This window comes from Pagrus pagrus (genome assembly GCF_965226575.1).
Source record: "Pagrus pagrus genome assembly, chromosome: 22".
NCBI classification, from domain to species: domain Eukaryota; kingdom Metazoa; phylum Chordata; class Actinopteri; order Spariformes; family Sparidae; genus Pagrus; species Pagrus pagrus.
Window position 1 is genome coordinate 12,108,600 of NC_140204.1, and position 18,564 is coordinate 12,127,163.

The window sequence follows — 18,564 nt, forward strand, 5'->3', positions numbered from 1 at the left end:
TAACATCAAGATATAAAAAGTGCTAGATTCATTGAGGGTTAGCGTCAATCTGCACCTAATTAAACCATTTTTCACACATCTGTCACCAGGGTGGGTCAACTGCACTCTGACACAGGCCCTGTGTGAATATGAGACTGTGTATATATGGATTTGCATTTACACTCACACACTATACACACAGAGCTCCAGGACAGTGCACACAAACAGCAGTGCGAGAGAGAGAGGAGGGATGGGAAGAGGGATTAGGCCTATAAAAAGGTGTCTGGTTTCCCTGCCTGAGGGCTGATAGCAGATATCACAACTCCTCGGAGTGGCTGTACACCTCATTATCAACATCATGCTCCCTCACAGCTTCTACTGGCCTCCATAGCCATGGGCTGTCTCAGTGACACCAAATATATGATCCGGCTCTAACCTTAGCTGAAAACAAGGTGCTTATACGCAGAGTTCACCAGGGGAAACTTATTTTCAAGGCAAATGCAATCAATTGGTCGATGGGGGACAAAAATAATCTACATGTCATTTCTAGATTTCCTAAATCAGCTACAGTTCAATGAGTGCACTCTGCCTGGCAGCCTAAATGGGTCTTAATGCTAATCAAAGTTATGAAACATAACCAAGCAAATTAATTTCTGCAGTTTGACTAGGGGTGTGGTGACCACAGTATTGACATTAGAGCACGACCGATACTCGAGTTTTGGGCCGATGCCAATATTGAAGAGGGAGTAGGAAATTCCGATCAAGATATATCAGCTAATATACACACATTTCTTGCAGCGATCTCTCAAAAGTGGTGATCAAAAACTTGTGACAATGACATGTAACAGAGGTGGGATATTTTTACAGTTTGACTATAAACCTTGTCGTCCAAAATGGCATCAGGGCACTAAAACGTTAGATGTCACGTTTGACAGTATTCAATAATTCTGAATAAAACAAAGCATCTTTGGCTGCATTATCAGTGTTTCACACACCTAGACTTGACTTAGGCAGGCGGCACCCAATGCCATCCGCGATCTGCCCTCTGTCTTCTCTTCCGTCTACTGTCAATCACACATACTATGCAGAGAGAGACGCTCTCTAATGTTAGATCTACATCTACAACTAGGCCTACGTATGCTGTTTTGTACAATCTTGTAAGTGTGCCTGGTTGTTGCAATGTCGTTTGGTGCGCGCTGGTTTTGATCGGCTTCCTTGACACATGGCTCACTTGCTGTTCTGACAACTGAATTGCGGGTGAAAACTTTAGAAAACACGCTGTCGACTAAAAAGCGGAAAGAAGAGAGAAACTGAAAAGCGAGGCAAGCCAGAGTGCATGCATTAAGGTGGACAATTAAAGCAACACCAAGTGGCAACACCAAGGCAAACTCTTACAGCGATTCTGAAGAAAGATGGTTGTCAAATACTATCCCCCATAAATAATTGAGGCAATGTGTGTTGTGTTGAACTCCAGATCAATTAAAAGTAGGTTTTCAAAACATCTTCAAAAATGAAGCATGAATCTGAAAGTGCATGGATTATTTCATAGAAGCAAAGATCTAGCAAGTGGTGCATTCAGGTGCGAAAGGTACTCATGCTGATGTGTGCGAAGGAGGGAGCTGACAGCCACCTTTTGTACAGCTGACATGAACTGACACCTGTCAACAAGCTTATTGATATTCACCAGACACAATAAGAAAAGCAAAACAATGGGCTGCCATTGCCAACCTAACCTGTTATCGAGCTCATAAAAGACTTCTGAGAAGTACCAACTCATGCCTGGGAGCTTTATTTCGTGAAGTCCTGCCAAAAATCAGCACTACCTGAAAGACACGAACAGGCTGGGATCAAGACACTGTGCTCCTTGTTATAGTTACCTGTGTATGGCGTGATTTCAACATTTTCAAGACCGGACAGAGAAAAAATGGGTGGAAATAACATGTCTCACCAGGCAAGTGAATGTGTTTGTGTGGAGGGGACTAAGTGAGAGAAATTTGGAAATTCGTGCCTGCTGGCTACATTTGCCCTGGCAGCCCCGATGAAAAAAATACCTGCATACTGATGTCACAACCCCAACACACGCTGTTACGCAGTTATAACAGACACCAAACGTAGACGGCAGACTTTTCCTTTAACTCATAGGCTCACTTCCTCAGCAGCACCGTGCCATGCTGTGTGTGGCCTGCAGCGAGGGTATTACACACACATCCTTCAGGCACGTATTTAATCATTGAGAAAAAACTGTCGCAGTGAAGGCGGGCCAAGTTTGGGCAGTAAACTCGTATGCTACGTCAACCCTGGACAAGGTCTTCAAAGAGGGGGTGGAGGCGAGAGGGACAGTTAGCGAGATGTAAATAAGGGGAAGACGAGTGGACAGAAAGTCTCCCGGACAACAGAGAGATGTGGAGGCTCGCTCTGTGTGCTTGGCACTGCTGCCTGGCATGTGCCACCATGCATGCCAACAATCACAGCAGCCAACTAGGAGTGGTGAGGGCAGAGTCACTACAAATATATGGAGCTATGAAGCAACCACAACTATCCACAAGGAAAGGGAGAGGATATACAAGCAAAAGAACAGAGGAAGATCAATGAAAGACCAATGTGCAGGTTGAATTTCTTACCGGATTTACAAAAACTACATGGCTATGAAAGTAAAAGCAGCGTCGTGGGCCAAATCCTGTCCACATGAAAGGGCACAGTGCATGATTGTGGCTACATGACTAATTTTTGTTATTCGTGTTTGCCTTGAATTTTAGGGGGAGTCCATTCCCCTTCTTGCAGGCAGATCTATTTACATGCTCTTTGAGTTTTACTGCACTCCACCTAAGCCAGATGAATGTAAAATCAAAGTGGAGCGCATCAAAACTAACTAAATGACGGATCTAATGGTTGTAATTAGTCCCTAGTGGACTTCTTCAGCGAGATATGGTAATAATAATGGTTCAAAATGATGTGAAACTGCATTTTTTTTTTATAAAGAATTGACTATTTCCCTATATTTTAGGGAAGGCCCCTCTAAACCCAAATTCTTGTGTCTAAGCCTTCCGCAAACCTAGGAAAATACTGGATGTGAAATCCATCTTTACTATGTCACATATGACCTTGCTTGGCCCTTCTTCCTTACATGAAATAACGTCCAAATTTTTTTGTTTTGAAGTAGGCAAACCACTGACCGAAAATGAGTCAAACACGGCTTTAAGCGTATATAAAGAATTTCTACTTTCAACATCTCCCCTAACATTAATCCACTCTGGTTGCCAATCTAAAAGAGAAGGGCAAGATGAAACAAAAGAAAATGAAGGACGATGTGATCAGAATCATAAAGGGCACTGAAAATGATCCTTTATAAGAATTTAATGTTGCATGAGCAGATAGGAGCCGAAACAGAGAGAACTTAGTTGACGGAGTTAACGGACTACTGATGAGCTGTCCGACCCGCAAGGCTGACTGACTGCAGATGGCAGAGGTCTGGTAGCTGCCCTGAGACGCCCCGCTGGAGGCAGAATCAAGGGCAGGGCTCAATGGTGTGTGTGTGTGTGTGTGTCAGTGTGTGTCTGTAGAGTTGGGTGGGTCACATCAGTCTGCACTTGCAAGTGCCTCCATACACAAACACACACACATACACACACAGGGCACCAGCTCCATCTGTCTTTGACATGGGAGAGCTTAATGACAGAGGCAGAAAAGCCAAAGAAAAGGCCTCCTCGTTCTGTCTCCCTCTGCCTCCCTCCCTCCCTTCATTTTCCTTCCCTCCGTCTCTCCCCCCTCTTGACCGCACTCTCCGACATCAATGCTCCATATGGAGCTCTCTGGACAGACTTTTAAAACTCGTCTTGGCCTGGCACACAATCAATAAGACATCTAGACGTACACTCACTTGCACATCAACGGTACACATTAACGAGTGTAATCTGGCGCGCAGGCTGGAAAATACTCCATTACTTTTGCACATACAACATGTCGTGAACACAAAATAATGAAATTTCCAGTGTGCGCTGTGGAGCCAACCTGCACTCACACACACATATAACACACTCCCTTGATGCTTGTTCTATCTTTAATGAAGTCTCCTTTGTGAATCCCGCAGCTCTGACTGTTTTCTCTATACTGTCGTGCCACCTGGCTCCATTTAGTCCTCAGATAACATGTGGTCATCGCCAAACTGATTTGCCTCAATTTAAAAAATTCAATAGAGAACACGGCATTACTGAACACAAGGTAAAATCACCTCACCTGGATCTGATAGAGCTTGAGCTCTGGGCCGTGAATGTAGAAATGACATGGGTAAATCTGGGGAGATTTGGTGGAGGTGCATTTTCAGAGTCCATGAGTGTTTTCTGCTCAGGCAGAGAGATGATAGAGGAAACACAAGAGATGTATTGCATCATCACACCTCCGACAGGTTGAGACGCACAGCAAAGGAACCTCTTCGGATACCAAAAGTGTGAATGTGGTTTATGTGAGTGAAATTAAGGTTGTTCAGATAGCAGTATCCGAATGCCTCTGATACCAGCGCAAAACGTTGAAATCAGTATTGCACTCGTCTCTGCAACAATTCAATACCATATCATTTAAGAGAAGTTTGCACATACTCAACTCGATGAGTCAGTATCAGGAAGGAAAAAATGCTACTGTTCCGTCTCTTAGTGAAATTTTACACTTACATTTGTCATTCTTTACCTGTGAGTTAGAGCCCTATCGATATCGTATTATTATTGTGACATGAGACTCAACAGGGGCAGCATATCACAAGAATAACTGCTAAGCTGCCAACTGTTTAAGTTTTATACATCCATGACTGTGGCTACTGTTAGCTTATTAGCTCATTTGCCATGCAGTTAGCCAGGCCACAAGGGGCTAGCTGGATTGCATGCAAACTTCAGTAGAAGTAGAAGTCTTATACTTGCACAATCTCTCTTTTTAGGACTATAATAATAAACATGAGTTTTTCTGTCCAATCTTGTCAGAGTGAGGTTACAACATGTCTGTACACACAGAAAAAGAAAGGCATCAGTCTGTATTGGGCTGAAAAGTGTATCTTATCAAGAGACAATCCGACCACAACAGTATTTAGTTTAAGGACAAATTAAACAAAAGTACCTTCTGGAAAAAACAAACTTTTTGAACCACTAAGTCCTGAACAGCTGGCTGATGCAAGTCCTCTCACATTAGAAGTGTAAAAAGATTGGAAGAACAAGACAAAAGTCACATGGGCTGTTTTAAGTAAACACAGCCGCAGGAGACACAGAACAGAACATTTTCATGCCAAGCGCAAAGACGCACAGAAAAGTGATCTCACATAATTAGACATTCATAACAAAAAAACTGCACTAAAGTGACAAGTGTGACTATAGCCAAAGAGCCACACAGAAACGCTGGGGTTTAGGGTTGAGACGGGTCATGTGCTCTGGGGAAACTGTCAGGAGAGAGAAGCGAGGGATGAGGCGAGGGAGCCTTGAACCCTGTATGAACCACCCTTTCCCGCTCCCCTTTCCCCGCTTCTCACTCTCTGCTGAGCTGATGACTCACTGCTGGAACGAGAGAGGGAACCCAGGGGGAAAGGATTGTGAGTTGTCGAGATCGACCGCAGCAGCACTACTGTAGCTTGTGCTCTTGTGCACAACAGCCGACAATGAGGGAGCAGGTAGTGTTTCTGGTAGAGGATATGATAACCGCACTGGCTGCTGTGAGGATCAAACTCAAGGCCTACACTCTTGTTTGCACACATTTGTTTGCAAAACACGGGGCTGACCACAAGTCAACAAGTGTCAACCATTGATTCCCTTTTATAAAGCATGTGTTGGTGCACCTTTGCCTTGCGAAAGCTCAGCGACTTTTTCTTGCATTGCTGGAGGGAACAAAGGAACTGCTCTGCACTCAAACTTCTCAGTTTGCAGAACAATCCATCCAATCCTTGTCAAACTCTTGGATTTCAAGCTAACAACTGGCACAAAGACAGAAAATTAATCAGCAGCAATAATGAAAACAAATTCATCACCGCTTCCAGATAGCGTGAGGATGTTGCTGTTTTTTTTTTTCTCTTGTGATGATTAATTGAATTTCTATGGATTCTGATCTTTTGGTTGGAGAAAGCGAGCAGCTGAAGCCCTGGGACACTGTTTTGTCCATGTAAATGTCAGAAAGTAGTGAAAAATGTCCATCAAAATCAGTTAAACTAGAATGGCATTCAGTAGAGCAGATACATCTCCTTAGAAGTCCACTTTTGTACTCACTCAATGATAATAGACACCCAAATACACCTAATATTTTTCATTAAGATCGATGCATTATTCTCTGAGAAATTAATAAAAATGTTGAAAGACGTACTTTCCTGCAATGTTAAAGAAAGATAGAAAAAAAGATCCTGGATCTGTCCCTTTATCCAGATGCACACCAAAAGTGAATGGGGTTTATTCTCGACTGAGACGTCCTTCATACAAGTTTCATGGATATCTGTTCAGTATTTTCCTGTAGTCCAACCACCCACCAAACGGACACAGGTGAAAGCATAACCTCCTTGTACACGGTCCACGTACACTACAGTCAGCTAATATGGCCTATGGCTAGCTGAGCTAACCTGCTAATGGCATGTAGTCGCCACAGCAAAGAGTATAGAGAGCTGCAGTACATCTTAAAAAAGCTGACGTATGTTGCCTTCTTGATTTAAATTATCCTATTACACTTCTAAACACGACAAGAAAATCATCTTAAGCTTTATTCCACAAAGCTCAGAGCAGTTAGCTTCACTGGGATTTGTGGGGTTTGAGTGCATTAGCAGGGCAGATGCTTGTCATCACAACTCTCCTTGTTGAAAGGTGGCCTTCCTACTAACTATGCAACCCTGTTGCCTCCTTACTGAATTTCACTCTCATTTATTTTCACCCGGCATTGATCACACTGCACAGAACAGTTCTTGTATTTGTGCCTTGATTAACCCACACTAAAGCAACTCCTGAAAGTCAACATTCCTCACTGAAGCCGCCGACAACCTGAGCACCCAGGTGCTTCATATCATGCAGCCATTTGAATAGTGAATAAGTTTGTTGGGAACTTTTCTTCATCATATAACTAGTGGGTTGGCCTTGTGACTACAATGCTGCAACTTAACAAATACTTTTTTTTTTTACTGATGAATCAAGCAATTATTTTCTCAATTTTGTCCTACATAATGTTGCATAATGCCGAGAAATGTCTGTCATGATTTCCCAGAGGACAAAATGTCATCAAACTATTCAAAACCCACAACACATTCAATTCATTGAGTAAGAAGACCAGCAAATATTCACACTTGCAAAGTGAGACCATGTGAATTTTTGCCAATTTTGATTAAAATAAAAAGACTGCAAGTTAATTGAGTACCTAAGTAGTTGCTAATTAATTTTATGTCAATCACCTAAGTGATCATTCAACTAATTGTTTTAGCTTAATTCAATGCGTTCTTTTCTTGATTAGTTGTTTTGTCGTGAAATATTTACATTTTACAGATTTTGTGGTCTAGGACTATCGACATATCATCGAAATCACAATGTGTCCAAGCCCAACACCTCCCAAATCACAAAAGCTGCAATTTTTTGATTACGTTAAAATGTATGACAGACAGCATTATAATGAGGTACTGTGGTGCTGCAGAGATGCCCTTGCCTACAAATCTTGTTGTCCAAATGTAAGAAAACAACACACATGTTTATCTGGCTCAGACACAAATAAACGTCTAGTTCTTAGTGCGACAATGAAAATTGTAATGAAAAACTGATCATGGCTCACAATATCTGTCAAAACTAATTGCAAATTAGATTTTTTTTAACAGATCTTGCAGCCCTAGCTTTGGTTTTAAATGTCTTGTTTTGTCCAACCAACTTTCCAAAACCAAAAGATAATTGGATACAATGATATACGACAGAGAAAAGCAGCCAATCTTCACAATTGGAGGAGCTAAAACCAGAAAAACAATTGAAATGAATAGTAGGTTATCAAAATACTTGCCAGTTAATCGATTGAATAGCTACTCATTTCAGCTCTACAACTATATGATTGTATCTTTCCAGCGTACAAGCTTTAATTATAAAAAATGGGACTGTCGAAAACGAGCCACAGTCTCTCTGGACATCTATCAGCTCAGGCAAACTAACCACTGTCTTGCCCTGCCCTTGCCTCAAAACCACCCAAAGGACCGGCTGCGCTGCAACAAGAGAAAAAAATAGAATTCCTGGCAGAAACAGAGAGCGAGACAGATACACACACACACACACACACACACACACACACACACACACACACACACACACAGACACACACACACACAGAAAGAGAGAGAGACATGACCTTTAGCCCACATGCTGTGAGATGATCCTCAGCAAACCAAACCAAATGTAGAGACCGCGACACACTTGTGTGTGTATGTATGTGTATGTGCAGTTCAGCAATGACTTTGTTAGCTCAGGACTGCTGTCTGGTTTCACTGTTATTGTCATGGTAGGGAAGGGGCCTGTTGTTCCTGCTACATGTTCCTCTTCAAAACCTGCCGTCTTTCTAAAATAGTCTGCTCTGTCATTAACAAGATGTGAGACAAAAGATGGTTTCCTAAATCCTAACCACACACACACACACACACACACACACACACACACACTAATTTGTCTTGAACCTAGAATGCTTTCAAAAAAGTAAACTCTGTTCGACTCTCATGCTGGGAGGTGAATAAAAAAAACACCAGTTGGTAAATTATGGCGAATCGGGGGCTCATTTGTCTACAGACACTTAGGCGAGCAGGGGTTGAGGTTAGAATATTTGAGGTCCAATTCTAATAAACCCAGCAGGGTGATAAATAGAGAGACTTTGCTGGTGACTTATTAGGATAAACCAACAAGTTAGTTTCCTTCCATGAGCTCATGTGAAACCTCACGTACATTCTTGTGCAGTGCTTCCAACATGATGGCAACGGTAGAGAACATCGAGCTGTAGCCACAAGTGCAAGATGATCAACCACAACATGAACAACCCGGCTCTTCAGGAAAAAAAAAAGCATTGTTTCCTCAACCACAATCAATAGACTGTTCCACAAAATGACACACATGTCTATTACTTCATTGTGATTCTAAAGCAAAGGCCAAAGCCTCCTGACGTCAACAGCCACAGGAATGCCACCAGGCGGATTCTTCAGTAAAACTCTCCGGCAGCCTTAGTTAAACAACCAGACAATGCAAAGAAACATTTGGAGATAACAGTGTGCCTTTCCTGGAATCCCAACCCCTCTCTCTCTCGCTTTGTTCTTTTCTGGAATATTTTCCTGACACTTGATAACTCCTTTTTGTGCCCTTCTTGCTCTTTCTCAAGGCCTCTCACTTTCAGAGGGTTGATGCAGGCTGCTAGTCTCCCCATGGATGCCATCACTTGCCTTAGAAAACACCAGCAGTGGAGGATGGCTTGCAGAAATCATGGGCTGGAACATGGGCTGCAACTAACCATTATACTATTGGTACTTATATAAACACTTATATCATAATATTAGAGCCCAACTGATACTTGATTTTTGTCAGGTATCAGTTTTTTTGGAATCATTTCTCCCTCTCTCTCAAAAAAAGAGCTTCATATTGGCACATATCGAACATATACGCCAATACAGATATATCTGAGATATATCGGCCAACTTATCGGCCTCCACAAGATACAACATATCCAAAAATCTAAGACAATATAAAGTGTCATATCATCATAACGATGTATCGATATACATATTTCCCAGACAACAAATTGCTTCTTTTGTGAAACAAACATATGGCATTAGATTTATGTCTCGCGAGTGCAATAAAACAAGCCTGCCAGCAAATTATATTATTTCGCATGCTTAGATAACAATGCAGGGCATGCACGCTGCAGAATTAAACTTTATTCTCGCTACTGTGTTCTGCTTGTGTGAATTAACCTGACTTTTGAGAGTTTGGGGGGTGGAAACTAAGGGAGGAACTGGCCCTCTCATAACTGATCACTTTCAGTGCCATCACAGCCACACGATTTCCTTGAACCTTGATTGACAGACAGACAAACCGCTTGGCCAAAGGCCTTGCTACTACTAAACGCAAACCGGACCAAAATGTAACATACAAACAGTCCGAAAAGCAAAGAATCTTCATTTAGTATCATAAATGACACAGAAAGGCAGCAAATGTGTGTCACTTTAGCTTAAAAAATAACTTAATGGTTCATCAAAATGTCGAATTAGTTGGCAATTAATGTTCTATCGACCAATGAATCGTCTCATCGTTTGCAGCTACTACTACTACTACTGAAATATTCCATTTTATTCCAAGACATGCACGGATACATGCTGAATGTATCTGTGCATCCAAGGTTTGAAGTTTAAAAAGAAGCCAGATTACTTGCATTTAAAGATAAATATTGCACAGAATCTGATGTAAAATCTATTTGACAAGGTATCGCTAAAAAGTCTGATTAAAATACTTGCACTGATGTCTTTAGTTCTAGCAAAGTCAATAGGGTAACTATAACGATGTCAATTCAAAGGCTCGCAAGGATCAATTAGCAGCAGAAGATGAAGTCATGTCTTCATCAATTACAAACCATTCACCTACAGAGGATGAGATACTGCTCTGTGGCGTCAGCAGACTTTATATGATGCCACTTTCAGTCCCAAGGCTACAACAACATTTCTTTCAGAGAGGTTTACTACAGGCTGGCCCGTTGCTTGCCACTCCCTCCTTATCGAATACAGTAATAGTGGCAGTTGCAGCCATGGGAGGTGGCTTCGTTAGGGGCTTTCCCAACACGGGAGATCCTGTGTATATTTGCAACCTTCCTCTGTGGGGATGAAGAAGCGGCTCTGTGTGGTCGTCAGAGAACAGACAGAACGTTCTGACAGCAGCGAGACCATTGAACAATGCTTCTGAGCCCTCAGTACCACAGATGAGAACAACAAAGCAACTATTTGGGCCAACAGGATAAGAAAATAAAGCTTTTCTCTTTAAGCCTGGCTCTCTGGTGAATTCTCCTGGAAGCTTGGAGCAGCATATTCTCATCTTATACAATATATCAGAGGCCTGGCATCAGTAATAGACAGCTTCAAAATACAGGCCTCCTTCTGTCATCCCGAAGGAGAAAAGAATTTACATGAAGAAAAACAAAGAGACAGAGGAACAAACACACAAGTGTCAATAGTGTTCACGTTGTCTTCCTCTGAATTTCAGCTGCTCCACCATAGGAAGTAGGTAAGAGTTTTCTCACTGAAGCTGAATGAAAGCAAACAGGAGTCAGACAGGGGGAACTGGTTCATGTTTTCTGAATGAAACATCCTGAATGTGGAGGGACAGCGGGGGCAAAAGCTGCTGACACAGTAGAAACCACCATTCCCTTGGCGAAGCTGTAATCGCTACAAACAGCAAAGGAACAGGGGCAGGGAAAGGCGAACGCTGGGGCTGAGGAAACTCTCTTGGAGAAGAGTGCGCGCGAGAAAAGACGCCGAACCACTCCAAAACAAGAGTCAGCGGATAGGTACGTACTTCCACCGCCTGTCACATTTGCCTCGTGTTAGCTTTCCGTCTCCCTTGTCTTAGCTAAGCAGGAAGCAGATGCCAACAACAACACCGAGAGGACTTGGGCCTCCATCAAACATGACGCCAGGGCTGTTTTCAAAACCACACTGGCTTTAGATTTACATCAGAATGTTCCGTCCCATCCTCGCCGAAGCAAACAGCAGCAAGATTTTTTGGAAGACCCAGAGAAAAAAGCATGAGCTCAGACTAATGCATTCCAAGTCTTGCACAAGTAAATAAATGCCCCATTGTCGTGGCTTTTGTACGAGAAATCCAACCCCTTTATTAGGCCCAAGGCTTGGAGACATTAGGCAAAACAAGAACTTCAAAAGATCACTTATACCATTTTTCCTTCCTGAACTGAATTCCAATACCTGCACTTTATGTATCGGCCAGTAACAGCTATACACTACTCAACCTGTATGGATGGTTTGTAATGGATGTGCCTGAAGTTACACAATTTTGCTCGCCGTTCATGGATACTGGCTAGTTGTGCAGGAAAAAAATCTGTGAAGTCGCATATGAGACGCTGCTGGGAATTAAAGCTGCAACAAATAATCGATTAATCTTTTTGCCGATCGAAAGACAATTAATTGTCAACCATTTTGATCATCGCCTAAGCAATTTGAAGATGTCACAGATTGCAGGATGTTAGGAAGTATCACAGGCATCTCCGATACTTGTATTGAAACAAACCTTAAATTTGGAGATCCACGATTATTGGCCTGGCCGATTATCGGGTCCAAGCTTTCTTTTCGATTATCGGAATTGAGTTTTTCTACAAAGTAAAAGGTAGTGGAGTAAAAGCACAATATTTGCCTTCAGAATGTATGAAGGCCGGGTCAACGACTCACAAGTAGCCCTAACAAATCTGTAAGGTCACACCCACAGAGGGTTTAAAGCCTGCAACTCCCCATCCAGCTAAAAAAAAAAAAAAGAGAGATTGTAAATATTTTGACAGATATTGTGATTGCGATACAATTCACGTTTAGTGGGAATGATTATTTTTCCATCACAACTTTTAATTTTAAAAGTTAAAACTATTCAAATGTGGTGTGACATTTGCTGGTCATCTGGACAACAAGACCTGTAGGCCAGGGCATCCCTACAGAACTTGTATTGCTGCTTTGTCACAGATTTTCTCTTTTTTTGCAGCTTCTTACAGTTTGCATATTGCTTTTGGCCGTATTGAAATTTTGACTGTATTCAGGTGAATTGTGCCCCCCTAGCTAAGAATAAGCAGGAAAGAGGCAGATGTGCTATGATGGTATATCTGGTTTGTGCACACTTGAGCACGTGGCTGAGGACCAAGAACGGGGAGTGCCAAGCTGGCTGCGATCCAAGCCAAATTACGCAAAAATGTGCATTTCTATCCCCTTGGGTGTCTCCTGTGGTCGTTCCCCTGAGACAGACAGACGCACACAAACAGGCTGAATGGGGAAACAAGAGAATGAAGACACTGAGTCAACCAGGGCGTGTGGTGCTGTAAGAGGCCCCATCAGCACTCGACCAAACAAGTCGAATCTGAACCCTGAATGAAACTGTAGGCTTCGGGGGATATTTCAATCATGTGAAGTAATGGATATGCATGAACTTCCAAAACAATAGGCTACTGTAAGCATGAGAATAAATCCCCCTAAAGATGTCTGGCGGTGGCGCATTTGCTTTGGTGCTTTGCCTGCGACTTCTGTACAGCTTCCCCCGGCCTGTACACCCCCTACCCCACCCTCCCACGTACACACCACACACTTTGAAGATTTTCACAGCTCTGGGTGGATATAGGAAAGCTTTGGAGGCTGCAGGATACGGAGGTGACACACAGATCAGGTGGCTTGTATCATCTCTGTCGTTAACCTATCCATCAGTCTTGCAGCATAGGTAGCAGAGTGTGTGTGTGTGTGTGTGTATGTGTGTGTGTGGACATGGGGCTGCTGCTTTGAGGGGCGGGGGGCGGGGTGCCTTTTAACTCTAGCCCGAGCCTTTGCCACCATAAAGGTCAGCGCTTCGACATCTGCTGCTCTCTCTGAACCTCTCCTTTCATAAAGGGAAGCAGGGAAGAGGAGAGGACCCTGGGGAGTGGACGCACGTGCACACACACACACGCACACATAAACACACGCAGATCAACTTTTATGTCGAGGTACACTCACACACACACACACACACTCTTTCACCTTCAACGCAGCCACGGAGCTCACGCCACACACTCATTCGCTACTGCTAACAAATGCAAGAACACAAGGTTTGTGCCTCAAAGACAGGCTCAGTGGTATCATTACACCAGCACGGAGACGCTTGGCTTTTGGCCTGAAAGACTCTATCGTTTTTTTTTTTTTGGCAGAGGGATGGAAGGGGGGGTGAGCTAAATGGAATCCCGTCCCCCAGGGGCACAGCAAAGGCAGAGCAGTGTTGAAATAAGTGATTCATGCTTTTATCATCCCAGGTGAACAGTGCTGCTCTTTCAGCTATCGGTTCATCAGTTTCTCTGGCAGAGAGGAGGAGAAATTACGAAAGCAACACTGTCCTTTTTTTTCCCACTTTTGTTTTTGTGCCTCTCACCTACATGAAGGGAGGTAATCGGGAGGTCTTCTGCCAATTGTGTCATCGTGGCAACATATAGTATTCTGAGTAAGACAAAGCTATACCAGGGGAGGAACCCCCTGGGTTTCATTTGCACATGTGCACAACACACTAGAGTATTACAACAGTTGTCAACTAGAGCTGAAAGGATTAGTCAACTGAGAGAAAATTGTACTCTGATAATTGATGAATCGTTTGAGACAAGTTTCAAGCAAACATGCCAAAGATTTGCTAGTGCCAGACTCTCAAATTTAATATATTCTGCTTCTCTCTGTGTTTTATCTTTGGAAACGAAATGTCAGATTATTGATTGTGACAATAGACTAGTTGTTAGGTGCAGTCCTAATGTCATAAATTTCACTTGGCCTGTTTTCTGTTTCAAACAATTACATCCAGTGCAAAGCCGAAGTGGGGATCCAAAACATATAAATGTGAAAAGAAGACTTTATAGCATGGTGTTCAACTCACTCTCCATAGCTTTTATAACACTATAGTAAAGCTGCAACGACTGGGTGATTAATTAGTAGTTGACGTCTTATCGGTTCACCTATTTTGAAAATTCGGTTGAGTATTTCTTGCGAGAAGAAATCAAAATTCTCTCATTCCTGCTTATTAAATGTGATTATTTCCTGGTTTCTTTCCTTCTCTATGACAGTAAACTCAATGTATGGGCTGTGGACAAAACAAGACATTTGAGGACATCATCGTGGACTTTGAGAAAAGAACATCGATGGACATCTCTCACCTTTTTCTAACATTTTATGGAAATTAGTAGAAAATAAAATTCATTAGTTGCAGAACTCAACTGGAGTGTATGTTTGGCTTGAAATGATATTCCTCGTTGGATCCATGGTACATGACACATTGCACGGAAACCTAAGCAAAGACCACTTTAATATAGGCCATGCAAACCAACTGTAACTGACATGAATTCAAGCCAATGGCTGCTGCTGTTTCTTGCAAATAACAAGCTACAAACCCTTCACAGCCACCTTTAAAGCCTTCATGGAGTGTTTGATACCTGAAATATACAGTGGATTTTGTCCATGCTACACGGCTCTTTGGCAACTACAGGAGTAGTATATTGAATGGACTGGTAGGCGAACTAAACTACAGCGCATAATAAAGTTCAGATTAATTAGTAACTGCCACTGACAGTTGTGCACATCAAGTATCAATGGCCAATGGTGTTCAGACACAAAACACACACTTGATAGTTGATAAATAGATGTCCAGACAGCAAACTAAAACTAGGAAGAAATAATAAAATGTTAAACAAACAAACGTCCTTATATATATGCAACACAGAATAAAAACATGACCTAGGACAAAAGTTTTGTTATGAGCTACAACTTTTAAATCAGACAGAAACAGAGAACCACAGCCTCTCTGTAATACTATTACAAGAGAGTTATAATACCATTAACAAGCCCATGGTTGTGAGCCCCTCCCTGTGCAAAGCCAGAACCATTCAAACAGGGGCATGGGGCTGTGGTCGGGCTCTGTGATGCCTCCGACCGTTACTGTGAACATGTCCTGCCATCGGCTAAAAAGACCCCTTATGGCACTTTAATTTTCTGTTAAACCTCTCTCGCCCGAGCACACAAACCCACCCCATCTTCCTCTCGCACACTGACCCCCACTCCCTCTCCCTCTCCCCCCAGTCACAGAAAAACACACAGCCAAACACACACGAATCTGGAGATATCATCTGGACAGGTGGCCAGCCACCCAGACCTGACCCGCCTGCCCTCTAGCTCGCTCCCTCCCTCCCTCTGCCGACTCCCCCTACAACCCCCCTCCTCAACTGAAATCAGTTCAGGTCTGCTGGAAAGCCCCAAATGAACATGCACAGCAAACCAGCCCCCCCTACCCCACCTCCCCTTTTCCTACTAACATACACACACCTCCAACAAGCCCAGCAAATGTCTGTCACCCACTGCGCTGTCTGTGGGGATTATAGCCTCAACAGTGCAAAAAAAATAGGTTTGTGTCTAGCTAATGTGCAGGGAAATCATTTTAATCAGGGGTTTACTCCACAGACTGACAAACAGAGTGAAGGAAATCGGCTCACTGGGGCACAAACACCAGGTCTGGGCTTATTCGTGTTCAACAATATGATCATATTACTGATGATGCAACGACGTACAAAACACGGCAGCTCTGCTTTACATGAAATATATCCTTGACGTTCTCTATCATTTTAATGGGCAGTTTGAAAATGTTAATAAAGGCAATTTTCCCATTAAAAAGCCCAGGCTGACATTCTTATCACAGATGTATTATCTAGTAGCAATTACTGAACATGGACTAAGCCTAATGAACTCTTTTAATTTTGGGGAAATGTATCCATCTCAGAGATAAAAAAGAAGTTTAAATCTAACTCAGAAGAAGCAGCTGGTTATCCAATATTTAGAGCTCATCAGGGGGGACTTTATTTCAAGTTCTCCAGGGCAGAAAATGTCACTTTTAACACCATAAATGAGACACTAAATCAGATTTGAATTGTTTTTCAGTGCCGATAGGGTTAAGCACACATCACTGTAGGTGTTTATCGGTGCATTTTGTCCAAAGATGCACTCCTCATCTACGGGTAACCAGCGTTGGGATGAGGTTTTCATTAGATATGTGCTAACGAGAGTTTCCACGCAGATCGCTGTGTGAGTAGTAAATACTATTTTTCCAGCAGTGTCGTCTCAAGTCATAAAAGTACGTGCGTTTCGCTGCGTGTGGCAGCTCCGGGCTTAAATATCCACAGCAGAGCAAAAACTATCCTCGAAATCACTCAACATTTTAAAAACACTGCCAAAAGGGATGCCTTGCTCACAAAGCCGCAACGTGTTTCAGTCACATATCGCTAGCTGACGTCCATTATCGGACAGCTAGCTGTGTGAAGTCGTGAATCCAACTCGTACAAACGTGCTGGCCGGCTAAACGGTGGGCACGTTTCGGGAACAAATTCAGCACCATGAATTATACATTTGCTTTCAGTCGTGGGGGAAAGGGAGGCGGTGTGTGAGTTTTTCAAAACCATGCCTCACTGGTTGTGTTTAGCTTCGCTGGCTAGCCCGCTAGCTAACAGCTCGCCGTTGTCTGGGAAGAAAAAAAAAAAAAAGACCACCGAGGGTGAAGTATCGCTTAGCTGGGGCTAGCTCACAAAAACACTGCAGCAACAGTCAGCTCGGGCAAGTAACGTTAACTGGTCAAAGAAAAGCCACTCGCACGCAAACACATTGAGACAAAGAAATGACTTTAAGCCGCTGGACCAGTAGCCAAAACACTGCAGTGTGCCCCGGCTACAGCACATGTATTAAAATAAGCTGTTTCATGGCAATAACTTGTATTCTTCTTCAACTCCGCTCCCCACCACCAGCCCCGAATTTCAGACTCACCCTGTCACAACAGGCGCCATCTTCCACAAACTCTCACCAAAACTCCAATACTCGCGATATCCTTTCTCTCCCACAGCCCAACAATCCGCCGAGACAACAGAAGCAGACTGGAGGTGTAGGGACGAGGGAGACGGAGAGAAAGGGGGTGGGTGAGGAAGACAGAGAAAAAAGGGGAGGCGGCGGGTAGCAGCAACAGAGAGAGAGAGAGTGAGCGAAAAGGGCAGACGCCACAACAACAGGCGTGGGAAACTTCCAAGATCGCGCGAGGGTTGGAAAACTCTCACAATAGGCGAGCACAGAGGGAGCGTCCCCTATCGCGAGATGTGCGTGGAGTGGAGTAGTTGTTTATCTTGTGGCGCTGAAATACTATTCCCACGTGTTTACCGGGTAATAAATTACAGCACCGATTGGTTTGGGGGGGAAAAACGGTAGTGGTTAGGAAATCCTCGGTTTTCCCAGGCTCACACACACTTTGCATTATGCTTTCTGTCTCCTCATGGGCGTCTCTGCAGTGTTCAGCATTAACAGCTGCATGTAATTACAGCCAAAAGCTGATTTTTTATTTTACTTCCCAGTAGTGTATAGACAACAAGCAAGGAGAGGTGATGAGACTCGCAAGGACACGCTGACTTTAAATAAGAGCAGGAATTAATGGAGGGTTTCTGCACAGCACATTTACAATTCCCTTGGGTAACATTGCAGTTCCTGTTTAGAATGTGGAAACAATGGTGTGAACACATGTGAATGGGCCATACAGGGCAGATTAGTGCCTTGCCATCACATTGGGGAGCCCCATGACCACCCTCCTCACAGCCCAAACCTCAGCCTCAGTACAAGGGAGGCTATTATTTAGAATGATCATGCTTGGAAATGTGGCATGGGCTTTATTAGCCTCTCCGTTTGTGACTGCCTCGGTTTTTCTCCTCCAGCCAGATTGCATTTTCAAAAAAAAAATGTGTGAGCGTTATATCACCCCCGCCACAAACGGGTCAGGTCGTTCTTGTTTATCCGGGGAGGGGTCAGAAAGCCGTAAACCTTCATGTAGGTCTCTGGGTTGTTGTCTCGAC

General features: G+C 43.3%; 1 protein-coding gene across 1 annotated transcript in view; it reads right to left on the bottom strand.

Annotated features, from left to right (window-relative positions):
• rbpjb (recombination signal binding protein for immunoglobulin kappa J region b) overlaps positions 1 to 17,727 on the bottom strand; it is a 51,710-nt gene extending 33,983 nt beyond the window's left edge. The window contains exon 1 of the mRNA XM_084344721.1: positions 17,498 to 17,727. Coding sequence (XP_084200847.1) covers positions 17,498 to 17,517 — 20 coding nt within the window. The 5' untranslated portion in view covers positions 17,518 to 17,727. The remainder of the gene's footprint in view (positions 1 to 17,497) is intronic.
• Between the last annotated feature and the right edge of the window lie 837 nt (positions 17,728 to 18,564).